Source organism: Natator depressus, chromosome 26 (assembly GCF_965152275.1).
Source record: "Natator depressus isolate rNatDep1 chromosome 26, rNatDep2.hap1, whole genome shotgun sequence".
NCBI classification, from domain to species: Eukaryota; Metazoa; Chordata; order Testudines; family Cheloniidae; genus Natator; species Natator depressus.
Genome location: NC_134259.1, coordinates 3,081,551 through 3,099,003, shown reverse-complemented (window position 1 = coordinate 3,099,003; position 17,453 = coordinate 3,081,551). Strand labels below are relative to the sequence as shown.

The 17,453-nt window shown below is 40.8% G+C and overlaps 1 protein-coding gene across 1 annotated transcript in view; it reads left to right on the top strand.

Annotated features, from left to right (window-relative positions):
* KCNU1 (potassium calcium-activated channel subfamily U member 1) overlaps window positions 1-17,453 on the top strand; it is a 77,290-nt gene that overhangs the window by 18,563 nt on the left and 41,274 nt on the right. Inside the window, 6 exon segments of the mRNA XM_074939899.1 lie at window positions 287-442; window positions 3,975-4,087; window positions 4,455-4,523; window positions 8,497-8,583; window positions 8,720-8,820; window positions 14,931-15,030. Coding sequence (XP_074796000.1) covers window positions 287-442; window positions 3,975-4,087; window positions 4,455-4,523; window positions 8,497-8,583; window positions 8,720-8,820; window positions 14,931-15,030 — 626 coding nt within the window.

The following is a 17,453-nucleotide window of genomic DNA, read 5'->3' as shown; positions in this document are numbered from 1 at the left end:
ATTTTCAGAAAGTGCTTAGCTCCTTTAAGGTGTTTCAAGTAGGGCACCTAAACCAAGTGGCACCCAAAATCACTAGCTCCTTTTAAAAACTTTGGCCTAGAGCTGTTCACAATTTTCATTGCTGGTTTTGTAAACATTTTTAGAATATTGTTATTTTGAAAATTTCAGTAACTATTTTTTCAAAATCAAAAAAGGGAGACAGAAAAGACAGTTTTTATTTTATAGGAACGTCATGTACCTGCCTGTCTTGACCCTCACCTGTATTCATTATCGTATCCTGAGACAGGTATACCTGGCAAACATCCCCAACTGGGACTGGAGGAGAGGAGACAGCATCATCTGTTTTGCTGAACTAAAACTAGGCTTCATAGCACAGAGTTGCTTGGTTCCAGGCTTGTCCACACTCCTAAGAAGCCTGTTCATTAGGCAAAAGAGTACCAAGGTAAGCCCTTCACTTGTCCAAATAATGTGAATGGCCATTACAGGATCTTATCTGACAAGCGTGTGTTCCTTGTTTTAGTGGAAGCTTGGGTATTTTCAGGATCATCTTGATCAAACTGGGACTTAATTTGGCAGGGGAGACTAAATAACCTAATAGGCTGTTTTTATTTAACACTTGAATGTAGTACCACAGGTTTGCAATAATGCTTTACAGCCTGATTAAAGGTATGGATTCTGATTCTCCTTTCAAGCCAATGTAGCTTTGCTGACTTCAGTGGAATTACTCCTGATTTGAACTGATTGATGTAAATAAGGTGAGAGTCAGTCCCAGGGTAGCTTTTCCATCCTGTGTAGTTAATACCCTGCTTCTCACAGTTTAGGATTGCTCTGTGCAAATTAATTTCCTGTCTTTGTTTAATTCTTACAGACTTAGGCTATGTCTACTCTATGGGTGCTATAAAAACACCCTGTAGTTATTCCACTGTCTTGCCATAGTAAAGCTTCCTGCAGTGTTGGAAGGGGTTTTTCCATTGCTATAGGTAATTCTCCTCTCCAAGTGAAGGCAACTAAGTTGATGGGAGTATTGTTCCATTGACCTAGTTGTGTCTACACTCTGTGTTAGGATCAGCATAGCTACGGTGCTTAGGAGTGTGAACTTTTCATACCCCTGAGCACTGTAGCTATGTGTTTTAAGTGTGTTTTATGTGTTTTCACTGTTGACCAAGGCTTAGGGCTTGTCTACACAGCCCTGCAGTTCAGATAACAGGGGAATGAAAAGCAGCGTGCACCAAAGAACTCTGGTGTAACTCCTCCAATTGCACACTGTGGGTGTGAACTAAAAGGTAAACAGGACTACATTCATGTGAAGTAGGAATCTTTTAGTTTGTGCCTGCAGCATCCACAAGGGGGAGATATGGTGCAACACTTCGGTGCACACTGCAATTCATACCCCTGCAGTGTGAGCTGCTGGACAATGTAGGCATAGCCTTAGATTCAGCCTTTACAGAGGGACAGAACAAGGCCACTGAACCACTTACACCCTCCAAATAGAATTTAATTGGGGCTTAGGTGTGCAAAGGATTTAAGCACTGTCCTTCTGCAAAAGAGTAAATACTAATATACTCTCCCTTTCTTGATCTGTCCCGATTGAAGAAAAATCAACAAGTAAGGTATTAACTTTTCAGTACACAAAATTGCTCTCAATTCTTACAGCCAATGCTGGAAGATGTAATAAAAAGAAATAACTGTCAGGCATTAAGTTGTCTGGAGAAGCCTCATGTTTCCTTGTGCTGCAATGGATATGTTTTTACTATCACCTAGTGGCCATTTGAGATGCCTTCCATAAGTGGCTTCTATGCTAATTGAATTTCCCTGTATTCTGGTTTAGAACAGTGGCAAGAGAATTATGCTAGCATTTCTGACTTCTGATACTTTTCATTCACAGGTTTTGCTTATACAGATTAAGTGAATGGAATATGAAATAAATACATGTCTCATTCATATACAAAAATTGTACCTAAAACTTGTTGGAAGATTTTTGACTGAACATATTTTCATCAAAATATTCTGTGTTATCAAAGCCAAAATGTTTTGAAGAAATGTATGCATTTTTGAGAAAATTTTTAACGAGAAGTTTCCTGATGTGCAGGGTTCTCTGCTGACCAGAGAAAAAGAGAGACCCACATTGAAAACCTGATGCTTTGCATTTAAAAACAGGTGTTTTGACACAATTCCATTTCACAAAACGTTGAGAAGGTTTTCGTTTTGTTACGATGTGGAACAAAACCAAATTCTGATAGCTCATGTTGCAAAATAGAATTGTCGTCCTGTGGCCTGCTTTAGTTCTTCAGCTTTAATGATCCCAGTATAGTTAAATAGATACAACATCTCTAGCATGGATGCTGTTGTATTGGTATAAAAGTGCTTATACCAGCATACCTAAGGAAACATTTTTTTTATTTGCTTATATATGGCATGAATAAACACAGATTTACAGGTCCTAGTGTTCAAATTTATCACCTTATATAACACATTAAATTGCACATCAAAGTTGTGAAATGAGCTAAAAATGCAATAAAAAATAAGGGATTCAAAAAATTAATAAATGGAAGGAGTGGGATGCCGAAGACGCTCCTGGCCTGGGGCACCATTTGGCTTAGGGCTGGCCCCGTGCTGAGCCATTTCAACTCCCACTTTCTTCAATGGAATTTTTGGTGCTCTGCACTTCTCAAAACCAGGCCCAAGGTTTCTCTAATCGAGCACCCCAGTACAGAAGCACTCACAGTTAGTAGCCACTCTTAAAAATCTGGAGTCTACATAAAATAAATTCTGTTAGTGTTCAGCAACATGGAATGTACATAAGCTAGTAAGTCAAGTGCATGGCGCCTGGATGTAATACAGGTATCTTTTCTACTAGTCACCTTTTTAAAATTATTTTTGCCTTTTCCTTCCAAGAAAAAATCGTATATGTGATTTTTTCAAGTGACAATGGAATTCAGGTGAGAAATAAGGAAATTGTCCATTATCAAACAGTAATTATGACCACGGAATACATTGCCCAAGATATTAGTTAACTATTATGAATTGTTCGAGCTGGTTAGGAAATTTTCTTTCCTGCAAAATTTTTCAGGTGTTTAGTTTCTGACCAAAATTTCTGTTTTTCTGGTTGCCAGAAAAACAAAAATCAAAAAACCTTTTTTTTTTTTCGTTTGATGAAACCCTGAAAATCTTTGACCATTGGCATTTTTTGGCCAAAATTTCCATTTTGTCAACAAAGCCATTTTCCATTTAAAAACAAAAAACAAAACCTTTTCAACAGAGAATTTTCAAACAGCTCCATTAATTGTTTTTCATGGCAGGCACTAAGATACCACGATGATGGGTGGCAGTATAAAACCCTAAGGACTTGTCTGCACTAGAAAATGTTGCTATTTTAACTATACCGATATATTTAAAGCAGCAATGCCCCTAGGATGGACACAGTTATACTGGTTCAAAGAGCCTATGCTGGTATAGCTTATTCCAACTGAAGAACCAAAATAAGCAATACTGATTATACCAGTATAATTGCCCCTACACTATGGCTTTTACCAATATAACCATGCCAGCAAAAAATCACACACCTAACCAACATACTTACATCACTACAGCTCTTAAGAGAAGATCAGCCTTACAATAGATAGGTAGACAGAGTAATTGTTATTGCAAAGTAAAGGAAATTTTGCTCAAAATTATCTGACTCTGGGACTCCTTTGTATGTTTTCGTCATTATGTGACTTTCTCCATTTTTAGTCCTGCTAAACATGCAGCCTCAATTGATGTATGAGTGTGAAGTGTCCAGATCTCTTATGGTTTAACTTGGCCCATTATTCTAAGGGCTGCTTATGTGGCTGCTGCAGTAGCCAATGGGTGCCACTGCATTCTAGTAGCTGTCAGGGATGCTGCACCAGTATATAATCATGTGGCCAGAGGCAGCCCATTGTTACACTAGAGCTTTCGCAAAACAACATTTGGTCCATGGTTATTTGTCTTAGGTGAAGAGAAAAGGCCCGTGGAACAGGAACCTTTTTGAAGGCAATGACTACAAAGTGATGACTGACTGGCTCTCCAATGATTTTGTGAACATGACTTTTCCAGACGTTTGCCGGTAGGTAGAACAGAATTCAGTGTTACTTCCCTGCTTCCCTCTTAGGGTTTGTCTACACATGAAAGTCAATCCAGAATAAGGTAGGGTGTGAATTTAAAGCGAATTAACTATTCCTGATTAACTTCATGTGCTGGAAGCTCTTATTTCAGAACCAGAACATCACCCATGGAATTAATCAGGAATAGCTATTCTGGAATAATTCCCTATGTAGACGAGCTATTCGGGCCTTAATTTGATTTCACTCAATTCATTTCTAAAGTGAATTAAGATCGACTGAATAAAGACACTCTAATTCTGAATAAAAGTATTCACACAGGGACTTAATGCAGTTTAACCAATCCACTTCAGGCCTATTTTCTTTCCCCAGGTTCTGCTTTGTTAAGTTGGATCTTGTGCTGCTCGCAGTTGAATTCAGAACTGGCATTCATGAAAACAGGTGACGAGAGAAGCTGCTGATCCATTTCTTTTAACAAGAACTTGTCTATGTAGTAACCATTCCCAAGCCCCTTTGGATGAAATTTGTCCCTGGGCAGAGAGCTAGCACAAGGTCTTTGCATAGCATACACCCCACTTCAGCCCTATTTTGAAGACATAAGTGAGATTAGTCTTTGGGCCGGTCAAATGCAAAGGGATGAATTTCACCCCATATGATTAGTTTCCTCTTCACCTCCAGGATGATCAGCAGAAGAGGCAAATGAACTACTGTTTGCATTGTCCACTCCTGTACTGAAGTGACTGCCCATTCCCCAAGAAGAATGGATCCCGCTGACTCTCTTCCCCATCACCCTCTCAGTTCTAATAATTGATAGCATATCACCATTTTATACAGCATTTTTCATCCACAGATCTCAAAACACTTTATGACAGAGGTCAGGGTCATTATCCATATTTTATGGATGGGTAAACTGAGGCAGAGATGTGAAGTGACATGCTCAAGGTTACTCTGCAGGCCAGTAGCAGAGCCGGGAATAGAACCCAGATCACCTCAGTCCTAGCCTTGTACTCAAGCTACGAGGCCACACTGTATTGCATGTTACATGATATTACAGACTGGGGAGGAAGTGGCTCTAAAAGCCTCTGAACAGTTCAAACTCAGGGAGCCCTCAGTGGAAGACACAGCATTTCCTGCAAAGTGCTGAGTAGGACAGGTTGAAAAATTTTCAAAGAATTTTTTTTGTTCAGAGAAAAACACTATTTTGTTGAAAATGAATGTTTTACTAAAATGTATTGGTTTTGGCAGAAATGTTTCTCAGGCCCAGGATGGAATATAAGAGAGGGACCTTCCTGAGAGCAGGCAATAGCTCAGAGTTAGCTAACTCACCTGACTTGTTCACCTGCTGATTCATTGCTTTTAACAAGGACTCAGCTAAGAAATATCATTCCCAAACTACTTTGGATTAAATTTGCCTCTGGACGGAGAGCTAGCACAAGGCCTATGAACTACTTAGGATACGTCTATAATGCAAAAAAACACCCATGGCAAAAAGCTCAGGTCTACAGACTTGGACTTGTGGAGCTTGCACTTTAGTGTTAAAAGTAGCCAAGTAGGTGTTTCTGGTCGGGCTGGAGCCTGAACTTGGAAACATGACGAGGGGGTTGGATCTGAGAGCCTGAGCTCTAGCCCAAAAGGGAACATGGCTATCTTTAGAGACATCACATCAGCCCAAGTTTATAGAGCCAGCCTCTGAGTCTTGCTGCCATGGGTTGGTTTTTTTCAGTGTAGATGTATCCTTCAATCCCACTTAAGCTATGTTGCAAGACTTAAATGAGACTCACTTGGGATATGACCCGGGCTCAAGTTCCTGATCTACAATTAGGGTGACCAGACAGCAACTGTAAAAAATCAGGACATGGGGTGGGGGGTCAGAGGCTCCTATATAAGACAAAGCCCCAAATATCGGGACTGTCCCTATAAAATCGGGACATCTGGTCACCCTATCTACAATAGGGATTAGAACTGGGATCCACATCCCAGTTGAGTGTGCTGGCTATTCTGGGACAGGTCTCTCTTTTTCTTTTTCTTTTTCTTTTTCTTTTTTTCCTGTTTTTGCAAAGAATTGCAAAAGATTTTGGTTTCACTCCACGTTGGAATGAAAACAAATTTTGTAACCTCTGGATTTTTTGCAGCCAGCCCTGCTACTGAGCACTCTCATCTCCAGCTGGATTTATAGCAGGTGACGGCAGGCAGCACTTCTTAGGTTCAGGCACAAGGAGAGTTGTGGTTTTCTTTGTGTTGAGGGAGGAGGGAAGGTCCCCTGAATCAATATGTGACTTCCTCTCTGTAGCACAATTATACAATAATGACTGGTAGAGTGGCCCTTTTCCCAGCCAGTACAAGACCACGGTACCAAAGACATGACAATGATGACCATGGACAGAGACGGGCTCATGAAAACAGGAAGTGTTCAGCAGTTTAGGCCTCACTTCATGGTCTTAACTGGAATCTTATGTGTAAACTGCAGATGTTTCACCTTGATTTCAGGTGACCCAGCTCAATCTAAGCCCATTTCTTTCCATGACTAATAGAAACACTTCCCTAGGTTTTAACCTCAGAAATTGCCAAGGTCCCTCACCTCCATGAAGTTTGGTCACAAAGGTATAGTCTGTCAGTGCTGAAAGCAGAATCTGCTAAAATCTGAAGCTGATCTGGGTCAGAGCCAGATAGTAGTCCCTAACTGCTCTAACGATGAAATGCAAGACACCTTAATGGGGATGCTGGAACTGGCTGAGAAAAGGAGAATGAGCCAATGCTACAGATTTGAGAAAACATTACAAAATTATCCAGAAAACAGCAGTTTATTAAGTGCAATTACTTTTTTCTGCCTTTGTAAATGAAGTGTCTGCCTGTTTTGGGGAGACTGCTGAGAACATGAAAAGAAACACTAACAACAAAACAAAGGGATAGAGGAGAGAGAAAACTGCTAGAGATACCACAGGGCTGATTTCCAGAGGTGCTGGATGCTCACAGCTGTGAAGTCACTGAATGTTGTGGGTGATCAGCTCCACTGCAAGTCAGTCCCTGGGTGAATCTGGTGCTTCTGGCATCTGTAGGGAAATAATGGGAATGAGAAAGAGATGGCAAGGGGGAAAACTCTTTGGGGCAGAGACCATCTTTCTGTTCTGTGTTGGTACAGAACCTACCACAATGGGGGCCTTGGTCCATGGCTGAGGCTTCTAGATGCTGCCACAATAATAATAATAAGGAATATTTTTTTCTTCTGCATCAATTGTTTGTTCATTAGTAACTGAGTAACTAAAGAGGAGAAGCTATGGGGAGGTGTCCTCTTCCTTTCTGGGTGGGAAGTGAAAAGATGAATCCTTACATGGCTGTTCCCTGCTCCAGCTGCACTGCCAAGACCCATTAAAACTGTGTTGAAATCAGTAGGATGTTAGGATGTCACTGATACATCCAGCAGCTGGGCAGCTCTGCCTAACTGTATCTGATAAATTTAGTAACACTGCGGGGGATTCTACCTAGCTGTACCTAGTACTTACAGCAGCACAGCAGGTACATGCTCTCTGAATGTGCCTGGGATGTTCAGGTGTCTTTTTCCGGGATGTAATAGTACGTTTAGCAGTGCAGCAGGTGCATTGAACCTGCACATCCCTTAGACATTTAACGGCACAACAAGCATGCTTTAATGGGAAGTACTTGGCATTCTCAGCTACACAGTGGGTGCACCTGGATCTACCTGGAATATTCAGCAACTGCGGCTAGACTATGAATTTATCCATTACATTAAAATAAATGTTTTTAAATTGTTTTGAGAATGAAAAGAGTCAGTTTCCTATAAACTTAACCATCTAACAAACATTTAAAAACATTTTAATTTTTTTTTTAAAACAGTTATTATATTGCGGTAAGTCTGTGAAGATTGGTCTTGTCATTAAGATATTAGATTGGGACTCAGGAGACTGGGGTTAGAGTCGTGGCTCTTCCGCAGACTCCCCATGTGCCCACAGGCAAGTCAATCTCTCTGCCTCAGTTCCCCATCTGTAAAATGGGGCGAATAACACGTCACTTAATGACGGGGGTATTGTGAAACTTGAACACAACAATGATAGTGGGGTGGTGTATAAGTGCCTCGTACACTGTAAGGTAAGAAGGAACCATTATGACCATCTACTCTGACTCCTTGCAGAACACAGGCCAAAAAACCTCACCCAATAGATGCAGATGATCAGAACAATTTACCAAAGCTTGTGGTAGATTCTCCATCATGGAGAATTTTTAAATCAAGATTGGCTGATTTTTCCAAAAGATCCACTCTAGGAATTATTTTGGGAAGTGCTATGGCCTGTGTGATACAGGAAGTCAGATTAGATAATCAAAATGATCCCTTTTGGCCTTGGAATCTGTGAATGGTAATTTGCCTTTGTTTGTTTGTTTCCAAACTGTTTTCCAATAGCCTCCTGGTCAACCCATCTGCACAGATAAAGCTCCATCGAAACACAATGGGCTTTTTTATTGCCAAATCCAAAGTGGAAGTCAAAAGGTAACTTTCTGTACTATCCTACAGTAAAAAAGTTCTAGATGAGTAGAGCTTTCAAGAGTTAACAAATGCATTTGGACCTATTCCTCCACTCCGCTAAATTTAATCCAATTTCTCCTGATTTGCTTTTGTTGCCCAGGGCTCATTTTTACTGTAAAGCCTGCCATAGTGATATTGATAATCCGGAGCTGATTAAAATATGTCACTGCAGAAGGAAATCTTGGACAAGATCCTTTTCAGGTAATGTTCTGTTCAGACTGGGTTTCAGTTAGAGGAAATAGGAAGCAGCTAGCTAGTCCCTACCTGATTCTTAGGTTACTGAATCATCCTCTTCTTTATTCTGTCTGTGAAAACATAGGTTTGAACATAACCCTTTATCCTTCTGAAAGATTGAAACTGAATTGCACACAATTTATTGAGTGCAGATCTTTCAGACAAGTTCTCAGAAGACCTTTAGATCCCATCTACTCTGACTGGACAGTAAAGGTTCCTGCTGCATTTTTATAAGAGCCACATCTCCTTGGCCAGAATTTCCCCTATGCTCATTGTCATGCTTGCATGGGCTGCTGCTCTTTAACTTCAGAACTGGAGTCTGGGGCAATTGCATCTCATTGGTGCTGTATGCGTATAGTTTGTGAGGTGCTTTGGTGTGAAAGGTGCTACAGGATAAACCCAGAAGTCCTTACTCAGTTTGTACTCAATTCCTGCTCAGGCAAAACTCTCATTAAAGTCCGTGGGAATTACCCTAAATAAAGGTTGAGTATGACAGTGAGTAAGGATGTCAGGATATTACTCTCTATATAAGATATTATCATCATAAGACTAGGAAATAATAATAATGAAGGCAGAAAAGATGTATTTGAGGTTGAGCAAGGATGTATTATAAGATTTAAGGAGTTTAGGCTAAAAATTGGGAAAGCATAGATTGGATGGGAAAAACTCCTATTCACGATAATGTCAATGCAACTGTGGAATGGCTCATTCCCATCCTACCCCAAATTCCCTGGGACTGGAAATGGGACCTACAGCCTTTCAGTACTAAGTCGCCTGCTGAAATCTACCCCAGGTAGTAAGTGCAAATTCCTTCAGTCCATTGGTTCTTCATTGGCTTACATGAATGACTTGATGGATCTCAGTTCATTCCTTAGTGGATACATGTCCACACCAAAATGTACATCACTTTGGTCATTACTAATTAACATCCTTCTTGCTTCATAGATTCATGGAGTTCAAGACTAGAAAGTACCATTACATCATCTAATCTGACCTTCTGTACATAACTGGCCATTAAAATTCACCCACTTATCTCTATATTGAGCTCAATAACTTGTGTTTGACTAGAGCACAACTTGTGTTATACCAGCATGAACAGAAAGGCCATGGAACTGTGATACGCTCCTATTCCCATAAAGTGTTCTCCTCAGAATAATGTTGAGGTCCGTTGTGGTGGCCCGCTGGAGCACCATGCCCGGCAGCTACAAATACTGGCTGAAATTTTCAAAAGCAGTCTAATGGAAGAGTTGTGTCTAAATCTCCTAGTTTTACTGAAGAATGTGTATTTAAATCTAGACTGTTTTGAAATTCTCAGGCACTGTGTCTGTGCCCTGGATATAGGACTTTTGCTGTACAAAGCTGTCAGTCAGGTATCTTTCATCAGCACTCAGCAAATTCTCACACACAAAATATATATTTTAAATTAAATCTCCTTTCAGCAGTAGATGGCAGCCGAGCCCCATTATTAAATATCTGGCTGAAGTACACAGGGCTGAGATAAAGGAAAAACTCATTCATAGAGAATGCTCAGCAAAACAGGCCATGTGAACAAACACAAGCATGCTGACACCTGGAGGATTCCATGTAGGAATGTCATTTATAAAGAGAAATCATAGCCCATTTTTCAGTTCCACATACTTATTAAAATAGATGCAACTAAGGTCCCACAAAACCAGTTGATTCCCAGAACAGAGGTTTCCGTATAATACAAAGACATCTCAAAAAGAGTCATCAAGAGACACATGGACAGACATTGACACTGTAAGAGCTCTCACACCTGATGGCTTTACCTTTTCCTTCCTATGCAATTTAAGGTGGTTGGATGAAAAGGCAAGGTGGGATTTTAATATAAATGTAGCCTGATAAAAAACAATTGTTTACAGTTCTTCACCAGATAGACTGCAGGGAAACAGTTGCTTCAGAGGGATCAAAAGTATTGCCAGATGTAAGAACTTGCTGTCAGTTCTCCCTAGCATTTTGGATGTATCAGAGCAAAACACTGCATAAAAAGAAGTGCTTTGGTCTGTGACAAAAGAAGTAATACAGCTTAATCAGTACATAATGTCCTGGCTGCCTCTAGTTCCACTGTCAGCTGAAGTGAGATAAGGAATCGTGAGCCAGATCCCCAGCTGGTGTAAAATCAGCCTCTCTCTGTTGTTTTCAATGAAATTAGGCTGATTTTACACCAGCTAAGGATCTGATTCATTTTCATTAATCCCCAAACTAATGCAGAAGCCTAAGAGAATTGAACGTCAGTTAAAGCAGCCAAAAGCTTTCCCACTGTGCATCACATACAGTATCAGCATTTAACTGGAGTACGCATGGCCGTGAAAAGCCAGGGCAATCTGTTAAAATCAGAGACAAGGGCTATTCCTGCCCTAGCCCCAAAATACCTAAATCTTGCCAATAGCTATTGGTAATAAAACATAACCTTTCCCCATCTGGGGCTGCCATGGTATTTTTAAGAAGGGAGCCAGCCTGAAGCCTCTATCTAGAGACCATGTACATCTCAAGCGGTTGTGAGACCTGGTCCACGCTAGAAAGTTTTACTGGAATAGCTATGTTGGCATAGCTAGGGATGTGAAAAAAATAGCATGCCAACCAACATAGCAATGCTGGCAAAATCCCCAGTGTAAACAGTTATGTTGACAAGAGTCCTTTTTCTGGTATAGCTTATTCCATTTGGAGAACTAGTTTAAGTTGTCCCAGCAAACAAATTATTTTGCTGGTATAAGCTTTGTCTCCACTGGGAGGTGTGGTCAATATAGATCTACTAGTATATCTATGCTGGCAAACCCTCCTAAATTTAGACAAGGCCTGAGATTTTCAAACATGCCTAAAGCTTGTCTACACCAGGAAATTTATCAGCATTGCAATAATTATCTCACTATAGTTGAATCTACAGCTATAGGTTTCAGAGAGGTAGCATGTTAGTCTGTATCAGTAAAAACAATAAGGAGTCCCTGTGGCACCTTAGAGACTAACAAATTTATTTGGGCATAAACTTGGGTTCTAGCCCACGAAAGCTTATGTCCAAATAAATTTGTTAGTCTCTAAGGTGCCACAAGGACTCCTCATTGTTTCTACAGCTATAGTTATACTTGTATGTACCAGTAAATTTCCACATGTAGGTAATCCCTAAGTAACTTAAGCTAATGGGTCTTGTGCTCATAAACTACTTAGGACCAGATTTTTAGGTGCATTTTGTCACCTGCAGATGTAGATGGGCACCTGATGAGATTTTCAAAAATCCCTTGGTGCCTAAGGGAGGCCTTCAGGCATTTTTGAAAATCGCAGCTCAAACTCTTAGATGACAAAATTCAGCCTTAGCACCTTGAAAGTCAAGGGCCCTGATTTATCTCAGTTGAGAATCTGGCCTTATGTGAATTACATGGGGAGTCTGTGGCAAAGCCAGCAATTTAACCCAGATCACCTGATTTACAGTCAAATGCCTTAACCTGAAGACCATCCTTCCTCAAACTCAGAGGTTTCTCAGATGATTGTTTCTCCTGAAGCTAGTTAGGCTGGTTTTACATTTTATATACGATATCTGTCTTGGCTTACCATACTTTTATTAAGCCTGATCTCCTGTAAAGGCTGACAGCTGCATGCTGTGCCCTCAGAGAGCTGTTTTCTTTCCCACCCACCTCCCGGAGAACAAATCCCCAGATAAGGAAACATCAGTCACTTGGATAAACTGAGACAGGACACTGTAAGTAAATAGAGGCTGGTAGAATGGCAGGTAGAGCTATCTTGTTACCAGGAGTAAATGCACCTGCTTCTAACACACCTGTGTGGTCAATTGCTGCTTATTAAAGTTGACAAATGGCCCATGCAAAAAGATGTCCCTTTTCTGCCAGGTGTATGTTTCAACTCATGAGACCTTTTAGCTGGATTAGAAGAGTCTGGGAAGAGTTACAACATCCAAGGGAGATAAAGGGTGTGATAGGTTTCCCCTGTCAGACTGTGCGATGAAGAGATATGTGGGTCTGAATGCTTCTCCAGTCCAAGTTCCACCCACATACACACATGTGTGGACATGTTTGGACACATGTAATGTAGAGATCTTTGCTGAGCCTCCTGTCAGGCTCCGACAGTGATAGGAATGCAGAGTGGAAAGGCAGATGGCAAGACAGAGAATCTGAGAATCAGTGGGCCAAATCCTGAGACCTTTGCACAGTTGTTACTCAACAGGAAGGATGTCAGAATTTGGCCAAGAGAGGATTAGATGGAACATCAGTTTATTCAGAGAAATGATATTACAGTGGTTAGGGTGCTAGTCTGTGACTTGAGAGGCCTAGGTTCATTTCCCTGATCAGCTGCCGACTCCCTGTGTGACACTGGGCAATTCACTTGCTCTCTCGGTGCCTCACTTCTCCATCTGTAAAATGGACATAATAGCACTTCCCTTTTTCACAGAGTGCTCTGAGGATAAAAAGGTTCAAGATTGTGAGATTTTCAGACAGTTGAGTCAGTAATGGGGTCCATTTAAGTACCTAAGACAGATTCACTCTTCCCTCTATGACTTTTATTTCTAATCATGTGGAAGAGATTGTCTAGAGCTCTTTCTCTAATCTAAGCATAACTCACATAAAGAGCATCCCCCACTCTCTTTCCACAAAATGCAATTGAACACCAAGGCATAACAGGCTGTGCAAGTGTGTGTTATACCATAGGACCTAAGGACTTGTCTACATGGGGACAGTGAAGATATGTCTACACAGAGATTATATTGGCCTAATTTAAGTTTTTTCTGCTGGTGCAAATGAAGTTAGCTGTGCTGACGGAAGTCATCTTTCATAGAGATAGTTGTGTTTACAATGCGAATTATGTTGGTATAGCGATGTCAGTCTGGGGTGTGGTTTTTTTCACACCCCTGACCGATATAACTATGCAGGTATAACTTTTTAGTGTAGAGCAGGCCTCAAGAAAGTTAATCCGAATTAATTTGTAAAATGGAAAAGTTGAACTAAATCTAAACCTAAATTAAATCCATGTGGACAGTCTGAATCAGAATGATAAAGTGGCCTTAAATTGGTTGATTTTATTTCACCTTGGAAGTGAATTAAACTAAACTGAGCAGGCTATGTCTACACAGCTCCTGAGTGTGACTTGCAGGGGTATGAATGGCAGAGTGCACTGACGAGCTGTGCGCTAAGCGGTCCAGGTGGATACAGTTGGGGCGAACTGAACGGTACCTTGTTCGTGTTAATGTAGTCCTCCTTCAAACTATGCTATAGCGTATAGTATGCACACGACAGCCATCTCCGTGGCCAATATCCCCTAGCTACCAGTTAATGCAGTCCTCTTTCGGACAGGACTTTATTATCACAAACAATGTGCCTTTTAGTTCACATCAGCAGCATTCACATGAAGCAGTTGGAGTGCAACACTTTGGTGTGTTCTGCAGTTCATACTCCTACCATTCACACTGAGTTACGGTATAGACAAGCACTGAGTTAAGGCCCCTTTAATTCTGAACGAGCACGTCCACACAGGGTTTAACAAATCCACTTTAAATTCACACCTTTGTTAATTTGGGTTACTTTTCCTGAGTGTCCCCACGCAAGTTAGTGCATGGTAAAGGTATTCACCTTTCACTGAATAAGACAAGTACCAAAGACACTGGAAAAGTCTGATTTAACCCAATGGTATATAGCTTGGAGTTTGCATTACCAAAGGATAAATGGGAGGGTCACCTGTTTTGGGGGGGCAAAAGTTGGCAGTTTTGAGTGAGTTTTACTTTTATTTTTTTGGTTTATCTGAGTCCTCTAAAAACCACAAACAAAAAGATTTATTTGAACAGCCCTTTGGAATGAAACCATGAGTCATATGTAGTATTAGTCATGTATAAGGCTATCATGTACATACTTTACATATGCACCATAATATAATACTGTGCTTTATTAGCTGTGTGATTGTTTGGCTAAGCAATTACCTAAAGCCCCATTGTCAAGCATTTTTTAAGCCCCTGCAGAACTCTCCTATGGCACGGTGGCCACTTGCAATCCGCATAGAAATAGAACCAAAGGATATATAAAGAAAGGCAAGTTCCTTTTCACTACCTTTGTTTTCAGAGAAGCTGAAGATTCCTCAAGAAACACTGTACCTTCCAGACCAAGAGCCAGCAAAGTCGAAGTCTCTTGGGGTTCTTCCTGTTACAGGTATCACTGCCAGGTAAGAAGTTCAGAACTCTTCTTGGTCTTGCAGCTGCAGTGAATATTTGTGTGAGAGATGAGAATGGCAGGGTGTTTTCTTTCAGGATGCAATTAAAAACCCTTTGCACATACTACTTCTTGTGGCATTGCTACTGGTTTTGATTGCAATGGATGGTTTAATGGCTCCTCCCTGCCTTGATTAATTGAATGGCCTCATAGAAGCTCAATTCAACCTTACACACATCCAGCTTCTCAGTCCATCAACCCATACTCTCCTCGAAGGGCTCAATTCTGCAAGATGCGAGGCATTGTGAACTCAGCACCTGACAAAAAGGTGCTCAGCACCTTGCATGCCTGGAAGGTTTAGCAAATCTGGACTATAGTGCAGCATGGGAAAAGGATGATATAAAGTTGAATGGCCTTGAATCCCAGAGAACCCCCTGACAGCAGTCCCACTTGTCTAACCTAAGGGCCAACCTAAATCAGTCTGCTGACCAAAGTGATGGCAGTACCACCAGGGGAGACCTTCCCAGGTTTCACAATCTAAATTCCTCCAGCTGTCTCCACTGGATATATGGTCATCAGAAGAGTTTGAACCTGGGCGCCACACTAGAGACCTCTCCTACAGGGACTAAAGGAGTCACTCCATTTAAGATAGATACTCTTATTCACATTGAATAGTACTTACCTTCACAAGCAGCCTTACTGACCTTCAGTGGGACTGCTTATGGTGTAAGGTGCTACTCAGCCAAGTAAGGGGAATCACTATCTGATACTTAGCTGGCAGCAGTAGTAGGCTGTTATACTGTGATGAATCATGCACTAGAGGGGGATGAAGCACATATTGGCCAGAGCTGTTATACAAGGACTTGTGGGGAGTACACAAGATCCTGGCTGGGGAGGAACACACAACCAACATGTGACGTTATCTTATTAAAATATGACCATGTAGATCATTATTGTTACCACTGTTATATAATTGCAACAAATCTTATATAAAGTGTGTCAAGTAAGGTGTCAATAGAAAAGTTATGATTTGCTGAATATGATTATGCAATGATTATGCATGTATCATTTTTGTATCTGAAATTATGAGCATTGGCTCTATACCTGTATTTCAGTTGTTTGCTTCTGGGTAGCACCCACAAGGTATTTAGCCAGCACATTGTGAAGGAACTATTCAAGTGAATGTCCCATTAAAGAACACTTAACTCACAATGGAAGACGCCCATCTACACTTAATGGACTTTCCAGCTATGACTAAGAAAAATCATGCATGGACATGTGACTTGCCCATGTGACTCCAAACACCATCTTGTCACCTGCAATTTTCCACAGTGAGAACAATGGGTTTTCCTTCACTTGAGAGAAGCTATAAAAGGCCCTGGAAACACCTCCATTTTGCCTCTTTCCTGCTCAAACCTCTGGACTATGGACTTACACTAATGGGAGCATTCTAACCAAGGGATCAAGGACCTTCCAATGATTTGGAAGCACTGAGAGACTTAACAAACCAGCAGTTTATTCCATCACTGCTACAAGCCTGAACCAAGAACTTTGCAATTACTGTATGTATTTGATTCCTTTACCCAATTTCAACTCTTTTTCTTTCTTTCTTTCTTTCTTTCTTTCTTTCTTTCTTTCTTTCTTTCTTTCTTTCTTTCTTTCTTTCTTTCTTTCTTTTATAAATAAACCTTTAGATTTTAGATACTAAAAGATTGGCAACAGTGTGATTATTGGGAAAGATCTTAGTTATATATTGACCTGGATATGTGGCTGGTCCTTTGGGATCAGAAGAATCCTTTTGTTTGATGAAACAAATAACCATGCATCTTTAAGTCTAGTGTCTGGATGTTGAATCCAGGACTGGAATGCCTAAGGAGACTGCTTTCCTGACTTCTTGTTAGCCAGTGTGGTGAAACAGAAGTTTACTTTTGTTGCTGGTTTGGTATATCTGATGGGAGAATAACCACCAGTTTTGGGGTGTGTCTATCCTATTTCTCAGCAGCTTGTCCTGAATTTGGTATTCTTCGTTGTGACCCTGAGAGACGCACGGTGACACTATAATAATTTTCAGCAAATCATAACTTTTCTGCTGACACCTTAATAGACACACTTTGTATAAGATCTGTTGCAATTATATAACAGTGGTAGCAACAATGATCTACATGGTCATATTTTAATCAGATATCGTCACATGTTTGTCACCTTCCTTCTACAAAGGCTTGAGATCTAAGTCTGTTAAGAGCTCATGAACAACACAATCCTTTTCTCTGTTTTGACAGCAAAGACAAGCATTGGCATAACAAAAACTCCAAGGTCTCCTCTGGGTAGCTTTGCAGCTCAGCAGCTGTCCTCAGCACTTACATAGGATCAGAACGATAAAACGTTGTTCATTGCTCCTGTTCTGCCACCGGTTAGGTCAGTTGTAAATATTGGAGC